Raw genomic sequence first — 24,054 nt, forward strand, 5'->3', positions numbered from 1 at the left:
CCTCTTTTTTTTGAAATTTCGTCACTTTATTGAAATTTCAAAAAGGGTTTTGAAACCACTTTTGAATTAAAAGAGAGAGAGCACTTAATTAGCACAAAAATGGACTTAAATTCAGCAATCATTTGCTTTTTTAAATTTTGGTTTGGTTTAAAAAGTCTCCGACTCTTCAAACTTTTCGACTTATGTTTGGGGGTATTCCACGAACTAAGGATCCCAAAAATATCCCTCAATTATATCATAATTAGTTTTTAAAAAACTTGTTTAATTTATGAAGTCTGTAAAAATGTCAGCTTTGAGACTAAATTCAGGAGCCCAATTAGAGCCCTAAAAATAATTTTTGGGATCATCATAAGTTAGAGGGCGAAAGTATTTTTTGAACCAAACTGGGACTAGAGCACTAAATTAGCACAATAAGAGCTCTAAATGTTTGCATTATTAGAACTTCGAAATTCGATTGTGGTGTTTTCAACTTGACGGACCTAAGAATGTTGGCTAAACTCATAGATATACAAAGATCTTACGGTTCTTAGCTCAAAGGATAACATTAGACTCGTAAGTGTCAGGTCACAGTAAAATGCTTGAGAACGATAGAGCGGATAAGCTGGCGAGGAAAGGTACAACTCTGCACTAACCCTGTATACAATCAAGTATAAATAAAAAACTCCTATCGTGTAACCTGAAACAGACCATTGTCAACAAGATACTTTATGAAACTAATGAAAGATGCAAATTCGACAAAACTAGATTTTGCACCTAGACAACACAATCTCTCCGTTTGCTTATTAGCATAATAACTGTTAACAACCTGTTGAGTTACTACAAAAAGAAAATGGGGCCGATGATATGTCCAAAGCTTGCAGTGATGAGGAACAGCACGAATAGAGCTTGAGAGATACTTCTTTAATAATCTTGATGAACTGGAATGCATTTCAGGAAACCACCTATTAGGCTTCATCAAAGCTTCCAAAGGCACTTAATAGATATTATATATTTTTATTTCCTATTAAAGGAAGTTTAATACTTCAGGGTATCACAAAGGATCTACATTGATCCAAGTGTGGTGATAACGTCATCAATCGGCAGTCCATTTAACTAACCTAACATAACAATATAAGTCCTTGCGAAATTAAATTAAACTCCAATTTTCTTAAGCAATACCATAGAACTGCAATCTATTTAAAGCCAGGAATGAAAAATCCTTAGAATCGAAAGGAAAAAGTCAACAAAACGGTTTAGAATTCCAAAATTAATAGGCAGAAAGTTAAAAAAATCGGTATAGTCCAGATTTAGGTTTGGGAATCGAAGCGCCACCCTCCACCCCTTCCCGTTGAATATGATTGACAAATAAAAAAGTTCATTACGTATGAGTAAAATTTAACTTGCAGCAACTCATTCTTTAATCTCAGACTTCAATTTCGTGTTTTAATTTCAAGCTTAATAATTATTAAAAAATGTCCAATATCTACACACCATCGTAACACCATTGAGTTCAGTAATTCTGTCCTTAAGATTTTATAAACCTACAATAAATTCCATCCTTTATCTGTTTACTTACCAACAATCGCCTGTAAAGCAATTTAATTTCTTCTAAATTAGGTATCGATTCAATTATCCACGTTAAATTATAATGATCCAACGCTCCACTTAATGCCGGCGATATAAAATCCGCCGGACCCGGTCTACCCGATACTTCAATGTATTTTTTCGTCCTTCCTAACGCATTATCAGCTACACAACTGTAATTTCCGAAATCCGATTGTTGGAAATTCCTTATAATCAAACTGTACCGGTCATCTCGTGGATGCATTGACCGACGATCAGTTGGATCCAATAAAAATGAATTTTGATACCAAAGCATCTGCAAATAAAAATGAAAAAAAAAATTAAATACAAAATCCAAATGAGATTTTTCAATTCAAAGCCACAGGATGTTAACAATTCGACATAATGTCCATATATATGAGGATAATCCCTTTGAGCATTGGTCGGAGAAAAACAAATTTAATTCTGTGTGACGAAAAATAAAATAAAATAAAAAACAGGAACAAATGAATGAATGGAAGGATATGAGTTAAGGATATGATATTAAGCATCGAAAAGTCATATACAAATTTGCTGCAGGATATTTTTTTATTTGTGTATGTTGAAAAATGTAAGCAAATTTTACATGATGACGTACAATAACTTTCACTATAGCCAGTATCACTGGGGGTGGCGGTAGGATGCAGTGTATTTGGACAAAATCACTGATACTATACATATATGAATATCCTTTGAGGCTATAAAACCAAATAAAAACCACAAGAGTCCTTTTTATTCACCTTATTCGTTTTACCATCTCGTCGTAGTCGGTTGGCTGGTTGGTAGGAAGTAGGTAGGTATAGTGGTACAAAGGAAGTAATATATATCAAAGTACATATAAAACGAAAAATACTAGAAAAGGAAGGGCAACAAGGATCCACTTCCACAAGGATCCACATTCACATTTACAGTCACATTCAAATTCATGATGAATTGAAACTTACCTCGGAATTAACATCCCCGTGGACAATGCACACCAATTCAATATCGTATCCTTCCGCTGCATGCACCCAGGACTTTTCCACTGTGATTTCTGGCGGAGCTGAAAGTATACATACAAAAAGAAAGTAAACAGTTAGTTCGTATGTTTTATATGGATGTCTGTATGTATGAATGTGTTTAACTGGCAAACATGATTTACTCATCTCTACTAGATCGAGTTCGTCCTTCCTTTACTCATAGGTACATCGTCAGGAGAAGAGAAGGATTCATGCAGTTTTATTATCTTCTCATGAACAGCAAACGCAGAGAAGTGCACAACCCTAAGGCGATCTCTGATGTGCTTTGGAGGGTGTAAAAGGAGCGAAAAGGCGAGTAGGTGATAGGGGTTGGCACACTTTGGAGGGTTTGAAAACCCTTTTCTAAGCGAAATGAAATTTCAAAAAACCAAATTGTGCATAATGTAATCCTGTTTTTTGTGATTGTTACATAGAACGTAGGAGAAGGAACGTTATGTACCCACCTACATACCTACATTCAAACAGACATCAGTTTGTTGGGTATTATTCGTTTGCTTCGGGGGTAATTCTTTGAGTCCAATTGATATCACTTTATAGGGAGCGAAAGAGAGCTGCATAGCTCAGCGCTTCCTTATATTCTGATTTTGTTCTTAAGAAAAAAAAACCGAAGGAAGTTAAATTCAATTATTTTGAAAATGTACACTCTTCGTCTTTCACGTTAAGCCTTTTTTTTATTCGTCCTGCATCCCAGAGCAAGTGGGAAATCTTCTCTACTTAACAAAAACAACAACAATGATGAGAAAACCTGATGGGCTACTGTGTTGTTGTTGTATGGTCCATCTACATTTTCACATCCCAGGATCCACATCAACTGATAGATGATGCAGTTCTGGGGAATAAGGAGGAACATGAATATTATTCAAATTGGATTTTCTTAAATTCTTTTTTGCCACCTTTATTTCTTTTTGGATGTTCCCAAGGACGAGTTTATGGGGATAGGTAGGTAAAAGGTAGATTCTTTTTTAGTTGAATATAATTTGGACTTTTTAATAGAGTAGAGGTAGGTAAAAGCAATTATGGCCGGAATTAGGAGTAAACAGGATTAGATATTGTTGTCTACTCGTAGCTATGCCTTCGTACCTGTCTGTTATTGTCTGTGAAAATAAATTGATAGAAAATTTTGATTTTAATCTCTGGGCATTATGATTCTAGAAAAGTTAAGGCCTCTTTTCATATTTTGAAGAGAAAATAATACAATTGAGTAAAAGTATCTTTGATAAAATAAGACAAAAGAAATAGGATTCAGACTGTCTGATCCTATTAGGGGTATTTTTATGTATAAATCTTATTTTTGGTATACAGAGATATATAAGTAGATACCTAATGTCTAGGAGACGATTTTTTTTTTAAATACGAGTTATTTGAGGTCAAAGAGAAAATTTTGGTTAAGATTGATATGATGGAAAAACGTGCATTATTAGCAACATTCTTGAATAAGGATGATTCTAAAAGGTATTTATGCTTTCTTCTTATGGGAAGTTAAAAATGAGGTGGCGCAAAAGTCCGTTCAGAGCTAGGGTCTATTGACTTACAACTTACTGTGTGCCAATAAAGTTGTCAGGGATACATTGGACCTACAATTTTTAGCCGAATCCGAATGGATAATTTGAGAAAATAATTTTCATGACAAGAATTATTATTTGAGGATTTGTCAACCGTTGGCATAAGGCAGTACTCGTGTGAAAAACTTTAGATGGCACAGGCAGGGATTGTATTCAAGACCTCTAGGATGACATCCACCATTACGACATGTGTACTACTATTTTAATCAACCGAGATGTCGTTGGGTTCATAACGTCCATCAACAAGATTGAAAAAGAAAGGTGAGTGGTAAATAGCTGTTGCAGAAGATCTGCGTCTTGTCCTGGCCTAGCGAAAAGAGTTGTTTTAATTTTAAAACAATTTATTATATAATGAAAAAATCATCCAAGACATATGTGATGTAAAGATGGAAATTACGTATTCTTGGTCAAGTTCTCGAAAACTCGTATCTGGGGATTTTGATATATTTTTTTACTTGATGTTGGAGACTAAACAGTTTTTCAGTTGGGTGGATAGAACAACGTCTGCTTTAATAGCAGATCAATGATATTTTAAAATACTTAATGTAAATCTAAATAAAGTAGAGGACAACAGTTTAATAGCTCATATCCAGTTTGGGGATTTTCCTAACTTTGCTTATTTTTGCAAAAATGTGAAATTAAACAAAAGGGTAGATTGTAAATGATGCAATGAAAAAGTATTATAATAAGAAATCTGGGGCTTAAAACTTTTAAAGTGCCTCATGAATTTGGTTTGGGTCACTGGTTTTCTCTCAAGTAAGAAAGTCTTTTAGCTTAGTTAAGATAATTCTAAGAGGCAATTTTTTAAAGCTATTGACTGAAAATATTTGAAGGCTTTGAATAATTTATGGTTTTTAGGAATTTTTCTTTGCCTTATTTGATTGACTTACGACTTAAAATTAAATTAAATTAAATTAAATTAAATTAAATTAAATTAAATTAAATTAAATTAAATTAAATTAAATTAAATTAAATTAAATTAAATTAAATTAAATTAAATTAAATTAAATTAAATTAAATTAAATTGGGTGGCGCAAAAGTCTGATGAGAACTAGAGCCTAGTGACCTACAACTCTCAACCATTCCTGTGTGCGACTAATGTTGTCAGGAATGGAGGGGACCTACAGAACGGCTAATTCGAGAAAGCACTTTTTCATGACAAGAGTTATTATTGGAGAATTTGTCAATTCGTCGCAAGAGGCAGTACCCGTGAAAAGACTTTAGATGGCATAGGCAGGGATCGAACCCAAGACCTTTGGCATGACAGTCCAACGCACTTACCATCATGCCACTGGTACTTATACATGATGAAAATTCTTTATTTGAAAAATTGCCTCTCCAAATTTCTCACCTCAATTTTTGTTTGAAGGATCTACATTAAATAGCTAATTCGTGAATTCAAGTCGGTTTGGTTAAAAAAGTCAAGGCTCCATACAGAATGAGTTAAAGCAGATATTTTCGAAAGGAAGTAAAAGTTTTAATTGCTTTTAAAAAACAATTTTTGAAAGGTTAAAGTTAGAGTAATAATTATTTATTTATTTTTTCCAAATAATTTGTGTATTAAGTTCTTTATAACTTTGAGCTAACAAATGATTCCACAAATACTTTACGCGCTTTTTCTTTTAACTTCTCACGTTTCTACGTTTCGAGTATCCTTGAACTTAAATCGAAGGGTTTTTGAGTGCGTTAGTTCGTACCTACGTCCGTACGTTCGAAACACCTTTTGTTTTGTCATAATTAAACCAATCAAACCATCATTGACAATAGTACGCGTACACAGGAATGGTTGAACATTGTAAGCCACTAAACGGCTACAAAATCTACAAAAAATACTATTTAGAATTAGTAAAAATGTTTTTCAACTTAAAAGTTTAAGGAACAAAAACATATACTGAATTCAAATTAATTTTATCTTATGCACAATATTTTTTTTTAACATTCATTTAGTTTTTTAATACGTTCGAAAAGACAATTTATTTCCAAAAATTGAAAACCTTTTAAACCTAGCTAAAAGCTAGTAAAATAATAAATAAACTAAACATATTGATCGTAAACTTTATTCGTTTAATTCAACATATTGATGATAGATAACATTATAAAAATACAACAAATGAAAACCTAAAAATGCAACCCACACTGATAACTTCCCATCCCGTTTGTCAATTTATCTTGCTTAAAATTCAAACAAAATGTTCATAACAATATTTTGAGACAAAAATGAGTCGAAAAATATTTCCTATCATTTTTTTATTGTTTTTCTAGGTTGTCAGTTAAATTTTTCTAAAAAATTAAGTAAAAATTATCAACAATATTTTGCATATGATGAAATAGTTTGATTTCAAAATCTATTTTTGGTAACGAAATTATTGTTGCCAATTTAAGAAGCATTTATTAACGAGATACCAAGAATCAAATATCATTTTTTACCAATTCTTCGTACTATTTTTTTTTTAATTTTAATTTCTATGCAGCAAAAGTGAGAGTAAAAATTTTTTTTTAAAAATCTTATTGGATGTTAAAAACAATTTGAAGCCAATATCTTAAATTTTTGAACAAATATTTTTTACGAACATTAAGTAATTTTAAATTTGTAATCCTTTTTTTATATATTTTTTTATTTTTTGTAAGAAAACGGTCAATTTAATTTTTCCCAGCATTTAGCCAGATTTCAAAAACGTTATTTTTCTTTGCATACAATTATTTTGGAGATAAATCCACTTTAAATAATTTTTAATATATCTCTTTCTCTTGGAATTTTTCTGGATGATTGGAAAATTTCATATATAACACACATTTTTAAAGCTGGACAGAAACATAAAATTGAAAATTATCGTGCTATCTCTAAACTTTCTGCTATACCAAAACTTTTCGAGCTCATTGTTAAAAACAAAATTTATTTTTATATAAAAGAATCTATATCTCCTTGTCAGCATGGATTTGTAAGTGGTAGGTCAACAACTACAAATTTGTCGTTGTTTACCAAATATGTGTCCGATGCTTTAGAATCCGGTTCTCAGGTTGACGTTATCTTCAGCATTTGATAGCCTTTGTATCATGCAGCTTTTAAAAAAATTAAAATATTTTGGATTTCATTCAACCCTTCTGCAGTGGATCTCCAGTTACTTAGTCAATAGGAGACAAATGGTAAAAATTTCAGACTATTCATCGAGAATAATAAAGGTTTCATCGGGTGTTCCTCAAGGAAGCCATCTTGGACCTTTGTTGTTTTTAGTTTCTGTGAATGATTTACCGTTATTGTTGCAATATGCAATGGGTTTGTTATTTGCTGATGATTTCAAACTTTTTTCTACAGTGAAATCCATACATGATTGCCTTAATATCCAAAGCGATCTAAATAATATCGAAGATTGGTGCAAACAAAATTTTCTTGTACTTAATACTAAAAAATGTACTATTTTTTTTATTTTCTAGGTTAAGAACATCTATTTTTTATGGCTATGACATTTCAAACACTGCATTGGAAAGACGATCTGAAGTAAAAGATCTTGGTGTTGTTTTTGATGAAAAGCTTAATTTTTCCCTTCATGTAGATTTTATAGTGGCAAAGGCAAACTCAATGCTAGGTTTCCTAAAAAGAAATTGCTTAGAGTTTTCTAATCCTTACGCAAAAAAAGCAGTTTATACTTCTCTCGTTCGCCCACACTTGGAATACGCTTCAGTAGTATGGGATCCTTTTTACACAGTTTCAAAAGATCGAATTGAAAAAGTTCAAAAATCTTTCACTAGATTTATGGTTCGACAATTAAAATGGAATTTACCCGAAATGCCAACTTACTCCACCAGATGTGCGCTGAGAAATCGGCGCCTTGTAAATTGTGTGATGTTTGTATATGATATATTGTCTTACCATATAAAATGCCCTATTTTGCTAAATCTCTTAAATATCTATGTTCCAGGAAGAAATATCCGATCAAGACATTTGTTTTATATCCCCTTGCATAGATATAATTACAGTTGTAATGAACCATTCAAAAGATGTATGAAATTATTTAATGAACTTAAATTTAATTTAAATATAAGTCTTGAAAGAAATGTATTTAAATTGAAATTAAGTGAAAATGTAAATATGAATTAAGTTTATATTAGTTTTAAGCAATCTGTAAGATTGAGAATCGATAGATGAATGAATAAATAAATAAATAAAAAAAAATCGTTTTTTGTTTGTAAAGTATTACAGGTGACAGTTATTTTTTTCAGTTTTTATTTATATATAATATCAAATTTAATTCAAATTGTAGCGTTAATGAATTGTAAGATATTTTGGATTAGTTGCTTTGATAAAAAAACCACCCACTCAACTTTTAAAAAAATCTTTTTTGCATAGTTCTGTATTATTATCTGTGTAACAAAATTTATTTGAAGTCGAAAAAAGCTTCCCTAACATACAGACATCTCTCATGAAATATTTTATTTGGTTTTAGGGACCTTGAAATGTCGAGAAATGTAAACATTTTCTATTCGACAAATCGGACCGATTACAAGATTCCTATTCCTATGGGAATTTTATAATTGACTTGTTATACAAAAGACCATTTGAAAATTTTAGTTTGCATACCAATGGAATATTATGTGTGAGGCATATGAAATGTATTACATTTAATTTTAAAATAATTAATCAATTTAAGGCTTTAGTAACATAATTTATATTAAATTTTAAATAGACGTTTTTTTTTAATAATGCATCAAAGCCTTACACTTTTAATCATCGCCTTGAACTTGAGGGAATAAAACCAAAACACCTATGCACTAGGTACGATAAAAAGAGGCTGGGATGCGACCCACACTGATAACTTCCCATCCCGTCTGTCGATTTGTCTTGCTTAAAAATTTGTTTGTATGTACTCGTATCAATTTTTACCAAATTTGAGTTTTATTTTTGTAGATTTTATGTTTTATGAAAAAACTTGACTGTTGGCTTTTTATATACAAATAACTGAATATCGAAAACTATATTTTCTGTGAAATAAGTTTGAAGCCAATATTTTTAATTTTTCAAAAGATATTTGAATCGAAAGTAAAATTTTACCAATTTTTAGTATTGTTTTTTTTTTAGAGTTTTATTTTTTGTAAAAAACTGTCAATTCGATTTTTTTTAAAATTTTACCGAATTTGAAAACAATATTTCTTATAAGATAAAATTAGTTTGAAGAAAATGTTTCAAATTTTTGAAAAGATATTTGAGTCGAAAATCAATTTTTACCAACTTTTATACATTTTTTTCAGGTTTTTATTTTTTGTAAAAAAACTGTTAATTCAATTTTTCTCAAAATGTTTCAGAATGTTGAAAGCAATATTTCTTATAAAATAAAAGCCTAAATTTCAAGTTTTTGAAAAGATATTTGAATCGATATTCAATTTTTACCAACTTTGAGTAATGTTTTTTTTAGATTTTTATTTTTTATAAAAAAACTGTCAATTTGATTTTTCTCAAAATTTTATTAGATTGTTTTTTTTTTCAGTTTTTTTTATTTATAAAAAAACCGTTACATGGATTTTTTTCAAAAAATATACTTCTTTGATATCACGTTACAATATATTATATAAACTTTAATTCAAGTCTCTAGCGTTTTTGGTTCGTAAGATATTTAGGGTTAACCAAAATGTTCACCTTTTTTTCAAACTACTATGGTAAAAAAGCACCCACGCAATTTTCTTGAGAGCTCTTTCTGCATCTTTCTGCCTTATTTTCTGTATAACAAAATTTATTTGAAATCGATATCTCTTCTGGTTCTTGAGCTATGCGGGAAGAAAAAACGTCGCGAACGTACGGACGTACGGACGTACGAACGTACGTACACACGCACGCACAAACATCTTTCTAAAAATCTTTTATTTCTACTCTAGGGACCTTGAAACGTCTAGAAATTTCAAAATTTTCAATTTTATGGGAAGTTAATAACATATATAAGCTTGCAATTGGCAGTGACTTTTCTTAGAATATTTCGTTTAGGTAAGGAGGTGAAAATTCATTATAAATGTATCTTCTATCTTGACTTAGTTTGGGTACCAATCTTCTGATATTAAATGGAAGAATTTTTGACAACACTCAACAGCTAAAACTAAAAATACTCCATTTACCAAGACCGGAATCTGTCGTATGTTTCACTCTCCAAAACCTAATTGTTACCATTGTTGTTTTTCTAATTTTGACAATTAGTCCAAAAAAAAATGTAAAAACAAACAAAAAAAAAAAACGATGCCGTTGGGTAGGGCACTTTGCAAAGCAAAAACAAAATGGAGGTTAAAAAGTTTTATTTAGGTTTTTCTTTTTACTTTTTTCCATGAAAAAGTCAGTTTTAAGCTTTAATTTTGCAGTCAATTTGTTGATAGCGAACCAATGTACATTTTTGTCTTGAAAAAAGCATGTTCAACATCAGTTTATTATAATTGATTCACTATTTTAGAGTAATCACTACGAAATTCGAATATAACCTCGAATTACTGTATCAAAGATGCATTCGAAGAACCATCAAGTTAAGAGTGCAAGCGCAATTATTTTATTGAATTCTTATAAATTTTCTTCAATGAACGGCCCAAATATTTTTTTTTCAAGTTATTAAATCTGTATCAATTTAACTAATCCAAGTTTATTTATAGTTTGTTTTTAATGAATTAAGCTTGCAATTTTTTTTCAATTCCATTTTGATTAATTAATATTAAATTTAAAAAAGAAAATTATAATCAAAAAAAAAAAACTATGCATCAAAATATCAATGTTTTAAAAAACTTATCAGAACGATTATAGCGAACCTATTGAATAAATGCCGAGCAAGTAAAATGAAAATTTTGACATATATTACAAAATGAAAACGTCTTAAAACCGTTCTGAATTCACCGTTCACAACTTATTTAACAGATCAAGTAATCGACATTAATGTTTATTGTTGACGTACAGACGTTTTTTTTTAGTGAATTCCCACAGTTTAACGCAAAATATAATTTTCATTCATTCCTTAAAAATGTTTAGTTGCCAAAGTTCAAGTTTACTTATTATTGTTTGAAGGTATGTTTAATAAAAAATAAATAAAGTTACTTTAATCTATTTATTGCACTCATTAAGTTGGTATTATTTGTAACCAGATTGCCTATTTCTATTCCTTAAAGATGCTTTACACAAAGAAATTTATTTTTAAAACATGGTTCCCCTTAAATTTGTATTCCAAAATCTAAAAAGAAATTTTCAGGAATACTTCTGCAACAAACAAAACTAAAATTTGGTCTTGCAATTATCGAACTGCTTAAGTGATGAAATACTAAAAAACTTGAAGAATCTGAAATAGCTGAAGTTGGCAATGGAACTTCACAAGTATGTTTCTCGTAGCATTGTCTGTACAAACAAAATTCAGAGACACCCGCCTATTGTTTCCACCTGAACTTTTAACCATTTCAAGACCATGTCAGCACTTCAGATTCTGTTGGTTCGGATTGTTTCGATTTTGAACGAAGGCCAAAATAAAGCATTTTAGATGTGCCAGAGGACTAAAATGAAGCATGTTGATGGGCCGGAACACTAAATATGAGAATGTGTTTGTTGAAATGTCAGCCTGAGATTTCCATCTTGTTAAATGGAGTACGAACCGTCTTGTAATTGTTGAACAATTTTGACTTAGGCCACCCGTTTTTTATCTACTTTGATGCTAGGGAAAGGAAGCTTCTTTTCCAACCAATTATCCTGTGGCTACCTTCTTGTAAGGGTACCACGAGCATATATTGTCCTGTGAGGCCGAACACAGCCACCTTTTATCTTCTGGTTTGCTTCCAGTTCCACGATTTTAAGTAAGCCATGTTTGTTTCTCCGTCTACTTCTTTTAACGTACGACGGAGAAGTCTTTAGCTGCCCGATTTTTCTCTAGTTTGCTGCTAGAGATAGTTAACGCAATCTAAACCGATTACCTCGTGGTTTTATTGTCTAAGAAAAAGCGTCGTGGAAATTCTAAACCCAGGTGTTAGGAAAAATTGACAAGTCAAAAAAGAATCACAATATTTTTTTTTTTAATGTTACCTATATCCTATTTTCCAATTTTTATAATTAAATATTTATCGAATTAACCTACTTTGTTAGATTGACAATATTATAGTAAAAAAAAAGGTTACACAAATTGAATTTTAATTCTGAGAATAAAGTCATTTTTAGTTTTCAATGAATTTCCTAATTTTATTTAAATATTTCTTAAAATTTATATTAAAAACAAAGTATTTAATTTCTAAAACATTTATTCCAAAAGATTTTAGTCGATTAAGTGTAAAAGTCCAATTATTAGAAATATGATTAAGATTTTATGATTTTCCAAGATCATGGTTTAAATTTCTTTTTACAATTATTTCTGCAGTAAACGATTCAAAATGCTTGTCTCTTTTCTAAAAACTGAATTTTAAGAATTCAATATTATTTGATTTTGTTCACTTACTGTTATACCTGGAAAAAAATAATTTATTTTGAGTCCAGCTAACCTATGCAATTTCGAATCTTAATATCGATTTATGGAATGTTGATTATCTGTATATCCTTTAGATTCTTTGTAATCTGATATTCTGGTTACTTACTAATGCCTCTGCAGGATATCAAACAATCTTAAAAGGAAATAACACAGAAATGAGTACTCAAAAATGTTTTCAAGTGATTTAAGGACATTCATACGAATTCATAAAGGGCTATATGTGACAAAAGGTTATGGGTGCATTAATGAAACTGCTAAGAAACGAACATGATTTCTCTATACTAAGCTGAATAGAGGATTCCAATAAAACATGACCTTACACAAATATCCTCCTTTTTACTTAGAACAATGAAAAGATACACATGAAATTTAAATCCTCCTTCCCTCTAAAGTACTCACTATATAAATCCTCAAAAAATCCTTAAATTTTGGTATTCTTCCATAGATATCCTTCTGCATCAGATAGAAAGGAATAAGAAGATCCCATCATCATCATCATCATATTATCATCGGATATGGCTCTCTATAGTACTTGAATCGATATAAATTTTCCCATAGGTTTATAAAATTTACTCCCTATCATTTCCTTAGAAAAATAATGTAAATCCTCATTCAAACATTTCGTTTGAATCTAAAGCCAGCACCGCTTCCACCATATACCATCACCTGCCATCTATCAAAACATTGAAGGAGTTTCTCAGCTCTTTTTTCGTCGTTATTTCGAGGGCTGATTTACTACCTCGTCGTCATCGGTTGTCGGTCGTCAATGCTGTTACCGTTACCATTCAGAAAATATTCGGCATAGGTAAGGTAGTTCGTTCTCGATATAGAAAGGTACATATATAGAAAAATATTCAAATACAAATTTGCAATTTAAAATGAAATTCATGAGTTTTGTTCTTTAAGCTATTCATACTATCACTCACTTTCTCAGTTCTAGCACTTTTCCCAACTTCTCGTCTCATCCTCTCCAGGACCACAATCATCCAACTTCCGTATCGAATAATGGTTTTTCAATAAAATAATTTTCAGAAATGTTGAATACTGTTGGCTGTGGGGCAAAGGGGTGGTGGTTGGTGGGTATTGGGAGGACCTTGCCCCTACCATCAATGCTAATGATTATCATCAGCATAATATAACATTCTTCCTTCTGACTATTTCTCTTTCTATCGGTTTTTCCTCTTCTCCTATGATTGTGAGTTTGTTCAGGACGAAAGGACGAAAGAGCGAGAACTACGACAGAAGACACGAGACACGACAAGAAGACGAAGCCAGAAGGAAGCATCATCATCATTATATATCGAATATATCCTGGCGATGATGTTGGTAGACTTTTTACATAAATATCCTTCCTATGTGCTGTGCAGGAGGCTTCTGAATTTGAAGTAGCTACATAAATTTTTCTATGAATTTTATCTTCTTCTTCGATTTTATCTGATGGCAATGAATATTTCAATTCAAATAATGAGTGGGAAATGGTGCTCTTGATAAAGTTTATTTCTTTGGTTTCTTTTTGTGGTAATGTTTGTTGCTATTTTATTGGCAGTAGATCAAAAAACTAGCCATTGCCACACATCTGGTTCCTTAATGAGAAGTACCTCTCTTGTTGTGGTGCTTTTTTTTTTTTGGAATTTTTCCATTTTTCCTTAAGTTGCTCTCCTTTTTTTTGAGAGAGCTGTTGTTGTTCTCGTATAACAACCATTTTGGGAGGAAGTCCTTTTTCCAGGATGCGAATTACTGATAAGGTTTGTTTTTTTTCTTCTATTTTTCGTCTCATTTATGTATGTGACTACAGGAGCTGAAACAGGGATGCTCTTGCAACAGTAAGTTGGCAAATTTATATAATTACCAGGGTTGCTTTTAGAATGTGGGTAGATATATAGGGTGACCAGAGGTGGATTCCATCTAAAGATTCTGAACAAAATAATTTCAACAAATTCAATACAGAGTCATTCATTTTTGGTTTCGAAAGAAAAGCTCAATAAACACATTTTAAAGTTTAGGCTTTGACATTAAGTTTAAAGAACAATTTGTGGACAAAAAGTAAAAGTCGATTGTGTCATAGAAGGTTACAGCTCCACAAACCAATACAACTATGATGTCTTTATGAAATATGCTCATCCTTTCTTAGATCATGGAAATACAAGTTGTAACCAGCGGGTTGTCAATGTTAAACTTTTTTCAACCGAAAACCACAACGAAAACTCGTTTACATTCACTGATTCATATTTTGAATGCTACAAACTTCTGAAAAATAGATCTGACGTAAACTTGAGATTTGTTTACTTTAAAATCGGAATTCCTGCTGAATTTATAAAATCCGTTTTCAATACATGTTTATAGTCTAACGGAATAAAGCTTCGTAAATTCGTAAATTTAAAAAAATACGTATCGTCGATGGAGAAATAAAGAATCCAAATGTTTCTACATCCAATTCTGATTGCCTGAAAATGTATTATCACAATTCCAGTGGAATTCGTACAAAAATCCCTGAACTTTACCTTGCTACCAGTAATGTCGACTACGATGTTCTATTATTGTTGAATCTTGGCTTTTGAGTGGAATTTCTGATTCTGCAATTTTAGACGTTAACTCTTATATGGTCTTCTCTATCGCTGTGTTACTGCTGGAGATCGTGAAGGTTGTCTACTTGTTGCCGTTTGCTCAAACACTTAATGTGAATCAATTTCACTACCTATAACCGATATTTAACTAGTTTGTGTTTCCATCAGTCTTTAACCTGGTATTTTAACGTACGTCATCGTAAGTTATATATCGCCAAGAAGCAATATTGAACTTTATGAAAACATCTTGCTAACATTGATTTTGTTAATAATTTTAACAATAATTTGCATACAATATTTATTATTGGTGATTTCTATCCTATATAAATTGGTCATATTTTTTAAATGAAAATATGCTTATCTGAATTAAATTTAATTGATCATTTATTTGCATCAATTTTAATTTAGATAAAATTCTTGATTTAGTTTTTACATCAGAAGAAGAATTGAAAGTTTCAATCACAGATACTGTTCCGTATAGTTTGTTAAATTCCTCATAGGACAAAAAGAATATCTCAAAACCTCCGTGGTATAACAAAAGGCTGACTAATTTAAAAAATGTCAAACACTTTAGATGACCACCATAAATTTTTAAACTTCGTAAAGAGTTTATGGTTCTCAGCAAATTATTGCACATGAATTATATTTCGAGTATTGAGCTTGATTTGAAAAGTGATCCAAAACGATTCTGGAGTTTTATTAATTATAAAAGGTAATCAATTGGCATTCCTACTACGATACATTTTAGAGGATCTTTTTGCTCAATTTTTTGAATCAGTTTTCTTAGCTTCACAAGGAAACTTGGTTTTTCTTTCAGATATCACCCCTAAAGTAGATATTGGCTCAATAAACTTAGAATTCTCTGATTCATTAAATGGTCTTCAGAATCTTAAATCCAATTACATTCCTGGTGTCGATGTTGTAAGCATTCCTTCTCTTGTCTTAAAAAAAATGCTCTAGGTCCATTGCAAATAATATTCAACTTATCTTTATCGTCTGAAATATTTTTGGACGAATGGAAATCTTCTTCTTTGATTACAATTTATAAGTCTGGTTCGAAAAATAATGTTGAAAATCACAGAAGCATTTGTAAGCTGTCCACAATTCCCAAATTACTCGAAAGTTTAGTAAAGACCAAACTGGATTTTTTCGTAAAGTAACATGTAAGTAATGCCCAGCATGGGTTTATTTCGGGTAGATCAACTATAACTAATCTCGCATGTTTTTTTCGTTATTAATTGTATAGAAAGTCAAAGTCAAGTAGACGCTATCTACACGGATTTTAGTAAGGCATTTGGCATTTCTGTATGCCACAACATACTGGTTCGTAAGCTTCATGACTTTGGGATGTACTCTAATCTCCTTCAGTGGATTTCATCTTTTTTAACTGATAGGGTACAATAAGTAAAACTTTGCAATCAACTTCGAGATCCATTAACTGTACCTCAGGAGTTTACCAAGGCAGTCATCTTGGCCCACTTTTATTTATAATCCTTATCGATGATATTTGCAATAACATAAAGTTCAGCCAATGTCTCATATATGCTGATGATTTTAAAGGAAACTCGCAACTTATAAGTTTGCGTATTCTCTTGATCGTATCCCTCTTCAGAGAACTGCTAAAGTAAAGGATTTGGGTGAATCCTTTGATTCCAAGATTACATTTGTTCCGCACATGGATGCTATTGTCGCTAAAGCCAACTCTATGATTGGTTTCATTAAAAGAAACTCAACTGACTTTTTGGATCCCTATAAGCTTACATCTTTACATACTCGTAACTATACTCGTAAGATCATTACTGGAGTATGCTGTTGTCATATGGAATCCTTTCCAACAAACGTTTTCGGATAGAATTCAGAAAGTTTAGAATCATTTCACAAAATTTGTGTTTTTTAAAATGCGCTGGAATTTTTGTCTAGAATTTTTTAGAAAATTCCAGTAAATTGTTTAAATTAACATTGAATCAACTCGTGAAAATTATTATTCTATTTTTGGACAAAATTATCAACGATATTTCTGGAAAGAAAACGAATTCCAACGCAATAGGAACTATTGTTGCAGACGATATTTCACTACGCGATTAAAATGTAGTTCAAACAAATTCAATGAATATTTTACAGAAATATCTGAAAAATTGAAGCAGTCTTTTGATTTGTATGTTGATTGCAACGCAGTTTAGATTGCGAATATTTACAACCAAACAGCTTTGCTTTCCATGCTATTTGCTCTTTTGAAAGTTATAAAATGTGAGAGAGATGATCCCTTTTACAAAAAAATAATATAGAAAAAATATGTCTAGCTACAGACCTATTTCTCTTCTTCCCACCTACTCAATAATTTTCGTAAAATTAATGAAAAAAAGAATTACTTCTTTCCTAGATAAAAATTGTTTTTTTTTTTAGCGAAAATCAATTTGGATTTCGGTCTGGAAAGTCAAACGAAGATGCAATTCTTCGACTTTGCAGTCAACTCTATATGGCAGCTTGAATCATAATAAACCGACTATGGCTCTTATTGATATAACTAAAGCCTTTGACATGGTTGATAATGATTTACTGCTACGTAAATTATATAAGGATCTAGAGAAGTTATTTTTCAATGGCTGAAGTCACAATCAAAATAAAGAGTTCAAAAAGTATAGTAGTTAAAGCTGTAATAAGTGAAGCTCGAAACATAAAATATGGAGTACCTAAGGGCTCCTTACTCGGCCCCTTATTGTTTCTAGTTTATATTAACTCTCTCTTTAGGTTGCAGTTAAATGGCCTTCCTACGGCTTTTGAACATAATGTAACAAAATTCTAAGAACTTGGTTCTCGGTTCATAAGTTAATCCTTAGTGAAAAAACCAAAATAATGTCATTCAAAACTTCAAGTCATCAGATTTGCAGTTACAATTTTATATTTCATGGGTCGAATTGTATACAATTCACCTTTCCTTTACATTATTGTGGTAGACCTAGTTTTAATGCAGCTGGTTCTTGTTCCGAAATTGATTGTTTCAAAATTGATTCAGTGTACAGTATTAAATACCTAGATAGGTTAGGTAAGGTTAAAGTGGCTGTCCATGATGGAAACGAACAAACTTAGGCCAGTTTGATGGCCCATAACTGGAAAGATCATATTTTCAATATAAAAAATTAATTAATGCTTATTACTAGAAAAATGTAAAAACCATTCTGCTCAAAAAGAATACAGTATGGTTTATCTGGCTGGGATGGTTCATATGCTAGTACTTTAAGACCCTTGTTAGTTGCTCAAAAACATCTAATTGGAATAATTTGGAACACAAATCTATTAAGAGAAAGTTGGCGATCATTCAAGGATTTGGGAATTCTTCCTTTGAGACATCTTTACATTTTTAAAGCACTGAAAGAATTTTTCAATCAAAGTGGTAACATTCCAAGTACTTTTTCTTAAAAAAGTTTAAGACTGGCTTTTCACAATTGATTTAAATTGTATTGATAATTATTGTTAAAGAAACTTTGATGTGCAAAAACTGAGTATTTACTTTTTATTATATTTCTTTTTCTCTTAATTTATATGAATATGTTCTAATTCTAATCATTTGGCTTAAACAATTTAGTGTTATTGCAGCACTGATTGCCATCCAATATAAGTTTTAATTTATGTAAATTTAAATTCGCTATGTATCATTCACTACTAGCTTTAAGGCTAAAGGATGGTAACTATTATTTATTCTTTATTTTTTGTACAAGTTTTATTAACTAGTTGTAAAATAAAAATTAATGGATAAAATGTATTTCTAGTTCTTATTCTCAATTGTGTGACACGAAATCTTGCACCGTTACATAACTGAGGGCCATCTGAATTTCTCTGAAGCATTTCTGCCACATATATTTTCAACTGGATCCTTTGTGAGGGCACTCCAGACATTGACAGCTGAAGTAAGTTAAGAAACTTTACTGGGTATCAAGTGCTTTGCTACTCCTTCATATCTTCTGCCACTTCATTCAAAAATTTTTAATTTATTTTCAAAAAAACATCATTTCTTGATGCCCATTGACAGATAAATTGATCGTCATGTATGTTATTTTGTAAATGAGAGTAAACACTTTTAATACGAGTAAGTTCACAATTAGTATGTACTAAATTAAACAAATCTTTGTCTGTGTCTCATAGCCCTCGGGATCGGTTTTTAACCTTCCATCTCCTATTTTGAATACTGTCAGGATAGTTGTGATGAATTGTTATTATATGTATTAGAAACACATAATGATACGCAACGATGATAGATCCAACAGCAGTCAGCACCTAATGATGTGCTACTATTTTATGTTCTAAGAAAAGAAATGTATTGAATATCTTAATGTAAGTGTTACCGATGGTTATGCTCGATTGAGCTGTGAATGAGATATTTTTGAGATATTAAAAAGCAGCTTAAAACACTCTCCAGCTTTGTAACTATATCCAAGCAAAAACTCATGTCATAATATTGCACCGTTCCGACGTAAATGGCTGACAAACAAACAAACAAACAAACAAACAAGCAAACAAACTGACTATCCCATTTATAAAATTAGTATAGATTGATTTAAGGGAAGTTCAAAAAAAAGAAGTATTTGTTTTCTTTATGCAAAAAAATATGTGACTTTCATGAAGTATTGAAACAACATTATAGAAGTTGTAAACAAGATATCACAATATTCCAGCAAAAAGTTGGTCACCTTATAAGAATAGGAGGAGATGAAGATATTCGTTTTTCTATGCAGCGAGCAATCAATTTGGGTTATTATTAGGTTTTTTTTTTGTATTCCTACAAGGTCCTTTGATGTTTCAAATTGCTGCAACTACAGCTAGGGCAAGTATAGGTTTCATGTCAAAACAGAGTTTTCTCTAAATTTGAAAAAAATATTCTTAACTTTAAATCGTTTCTTCAACAAATTGTTTATCTATGCATCAATGCGTTGAAATTTATAGCGATGTTAAGTCTTGATACATATATTTTTGATGAATGTAAGATTGTCCTTTAATGATGTGTTTCTTTTATTTCTAAAATTCACTATTTTTTGGGGGTAACTTAAACAAATTTAGTGAAATTGGGAGCAATTACAAAAATCTTTCAATTTGATCGTTTGGACAATATGCACAAAGGCAAAGCTTTGAGAATTTGACTTATTGTTGAGCGCTGCCAAACAAAATTTTTCTTAGTCAGTTGTTTTGAGATTTATAAAAAGTCTGTTTCTTGATTTTTATATTCATATCGTCTTGCTTTTTAATGCTTGCTAATTATTTTCGAAATTGCTTTGGTCTAAAATATACCCATTGAATTTCTTTGAAAGCCATTTCTACACATCTTGACGGTATATTCCTTAAATCAATATCTTTTGTAGTTTTTTATCACAGGTATCCCAGGCACGGTGATCTCCTGAGAAACGTTGGGCTTAGATTTTAGGGACCTTGATAAATTTCAATGTATTCAATAACTTTTATATTTATATTTATACTTTTTTTAAAATAATCAAAACAAAAGTCAAAACAATTTTTCGGTTCTTCCCTTTTCAGTTTTTATCTCATTAAATTACTGAGCCATTACCTCAACTATATCTGCAATATTTAGCTCTGAGCTTTGAAGTTTGAACCTTGAATAAGAGCAAGTTTGTGTGATTCAGTCGTGCATTTTATTTTATAGGTACGTTTCTAAGGATTCTTTTTTGCATAGTTTTGTTTCCTTTTGCCAACAAGATAGATTGAACTTTTCTACAACTTATGTATGAAAAGACTTCAAGGCTATACATTCATACAGTTTTCCTTTAAGTATCTACCTATAGCAATATTAGATATGCAGTAATTTGATGCCTTTAGGCCTCATGTCTTTACTGCTATCGATTGAGAGTTGAGTTCATCTTTGTTATTTAAGGTTTATTCTTCGCTTCCTAAAAAAAGCCGCAGTAATAAAACTAAATTTGAAGAAAAGTTGTAGGAGCTTTCGGTAAAAATATAAAAATAAAAATAATTCTCAAAAAGAGAAAAGAATTTCGATTTGGCTGAATACGATGAACTTTACAGTCCATTGAGTTATTTGTTTTGGTTATGGTACCTTAAATAAATTAAAAATGAAGAATATCTTTGAAAAATCATGAACGTCATGTTTTTCTCTCGTTTACGTGGGTTGATATTTGTTCTTATTCGAAAAACTAGGTAAGTCCTATTCCTGTCCTAAACAGGAATGGGTCAGATTAAATCGACTTATGCTTTCTAACCCCGGAAAGAAGCAGAAGAAGAAAAACCTTACAAAATTGGTTAATGGTTGACGGAATATATTCTCGGAACAGACTCTTTCATAAGAAGACTTTCATTTAAACGTTAGGAAAAGATTTTCTAAGAATTTTGTGTTTTCTTTTGCATTCAATACTCAAATATAGAATTTGAGTGGGAAGATATACAAAATATTGTTAAATTTCTTAGAATCTCGTAAACAATGCGGTAGAAATTCTTTGACATGATTTTGAAAGGAATTCTTATGCAAAACAAAATTTGATGATTTTCAAAAAAATTGATAAACGGTTTTGTTTGGAAGATAATCGTGAATTTAAGAAAAATGAATATTGCTTAAAGTTTAAGAATGACAATTATTTAATCATCAAATAAACTTTTCAGTTATTTGTCATAGGAATAAATTTAAGGTTTATTTGAAGAATAAAAATGTATGTACAAAATATTGTTAAGTTTGAAAATTAATACTACGAACGAGTATAAAGAAGAGTCTCAGGAGCAGCTCTTACTTATAACCTTTCTTTGGTGTTGTTAAAAACTAATGTCTGATAATTTTTTATTATTGAAGAACTTTCCAAATTATCAAATCAATAATTCAGGTTTAAGCTATTTTTTGTTCAAAATTTAATCAAATTGTAATTTTCCGATGAAAAGAAATGACCTTAATTCGAATCTAACTCCCAAATCACTCTATAACAACAGGTTTTTGAGTTAATATTTTAGGATCTTAAAAAATATTCATATTCAAAACATTAGTATCGACATAGTTTTCAAAAAATCTTTAAATTTGTTAGTTTTTACCCTTTTTCGCATAAATAATTTTTGCTAACTTCCCACTATAAGAAGTTATTGTAATCAATGGGTCCTATTTTTCAAATTGACTATTTTGAAATTTCTTGACCGTTGCCAGAATAGAAATATTAAAGATTTTTTGAAAGTTGGCTAATCTGCTTTATTTATTGCATACAAAAATGTATTAGAAGTCGATAACTCCAATGGGTCTTGAGATATCAACGAAGAAAAAAGCTCTCCGAACTTACGTGCACACGTACGTGCAGACATCTCTCTAAAAACCTTTTATTTAGATTCTAGGGACCTTCAATCGGATCAAGAAATGCTTTACAAAATTGGTAAAAAATTGAAAGAAATCCTAATTGTATTATTATTTATAGGAAATAAAAACTTTCAAAAAAAGCTACTAAAATTGATACAAATTGGTATTCGACTAAAAATATTTGTAACCAAAAGAGTTCTAGAAATAAACTCATTTTTTAGTTTTGATTCGTAACGTTTTTGAAAAATTGTATGGTCAACATTTTGTTAGGTTAGGTTTAAGTGGCTGCGGATTCATAATCCACACACTTAGGCCAAAAGAAGAGGCTCACAATGGACCACATAAATCTAGAGAATTACTTCCCACAACCATTTTGAGCCTTTTAAAATTCGAAGGAGATATTTGATATCCTTTTTAGCTTGTTCACTGGGATTATCCTCTATTATGGAGCTAATATGGAGTCTGCTTTGAGATAACAAGTCTTTAGAGAGCTTTAGGTCCAGTGAAGGCCATATGAGTTTTGTGGCTGCGAAAGCTGTTTCTTTTAGCAGAAGTTTACATGCAGCTATCGGTATACCTATCTTCTCCCTTACAGGTGAAATAGGTATGACGGTTCTATTTTTAGCGAGTTCATCGGCTCTACAATTTCCTATGCTGTCTCTGTGGCCCCGAAACCAACAGAGGTGAATGTCAAATTGCTACGCCATCTTTATAAGAGACGATCGACAATCGAGGGCCGTTAGAGATTTGGTTGAGACATGTATGATGATATAGGCTAATAGGTCTTAGATCTTTAGGGTTGACATGCGAGAATTTGCCCGCCTTGAGAATAAAAACTACCTTTACTTCTCTCCATTGCTGAGGTATATAGACCAGATCTAGACAACTTTTAGAGATCATCTCAATGATGGGCAAAGTTATGTACATGGTTAGTTGTAGTTCGAAACTATTCAGAGCTCGTGTTAATTTTGGTTTTGTAACAAGACCTTGAAAAAAACTTAAATTAATACCCGACCCAGAACGGTGGGTGTCTAGTAGCAGGTTTAGCGTTTCTTCGCAAGAGTTAGTCCATGTACCATCCGAGTTTTTAACAACACAATAATTCTTGATGCCTCCGAGGATTCTTCTATTGAGCTACAGAAGATCTCCATGAGGATCTTTTGGCTAATCTCAGTTCTACACACATTTTGTTAAAAAACACGAAAACCTACAAAAACAACAACTTCAAATTTGTTCTTCTCACAAACAATGTTTCTTATTAGTATTTTGTTAACTTTTAGACTTCTACAATAGATTGAAGTTTACGGATGGTAAGTTTTAAGTGTGGGTCGCATTTCAGCTTATTTTTACATGAGACACGTAGGAACTAATTTAGAAACCGAGATTTTAATCAAAAATCGAGAAAGCGATAAGTCGATTGTTTTGGCCCCTACAGCCCAAAGCTTGACTTCCAGACATAGGCATTTTTTTTAAGACTAAAAATAACAGTAGAACCTATACAAATTTTTTGTTCAAAAATCGAAAATTTTAAATGATGTGTAGACCTACATGCCTTTGCAGTATTTTAAAACTTTAAATCAA

The 24,054-nt window shown here is 31.1% G+C and overlaps 1 protein-coding gene across 1 annotated transcript in view; it reads right to left on the reverse strand.

Annotated features, from left to right (window-relative positions):
- LOC129939238 (limbic system-associated membrane protein-like) overlaps window positions 1-24,054 on the reverse strand; it is a 220,010-nt gene that overhangs the window by 104,578 nt on the left and 91,378 nt on the right. The window contains exons 4-5 of the mRNA XM_056047182.1: window positions 2,526-2,623; window positions 1,556-1,858 (exon numbers count right to left, since the gene is read on the reverse strand). Coding sequence (XP_055903157.1) covers window positions 1,556-1,858; window positions 2,526-2,623 — 401 coding nt within the window. The remainder of the gene's footprint in view (window positions 1-1,555; window positions 1,859-2,525; window positions 2,624-24,054) is intronic.

Source organism: Eupeodes corollae, chromosome 1 (genome assembly GCF_945859685.1).
Source record: "Eupeodes corollae chromosome 1, idEupCoro1.1, whole genome shotgun sequence".
Classification (NCBI taxonomy): domain Eukaryota; kingdom Metazoa; phylum Arthropoda; class Insecta; order Diptera; family Syrphidae; genus Eupeodes; species Eupeodes corollae.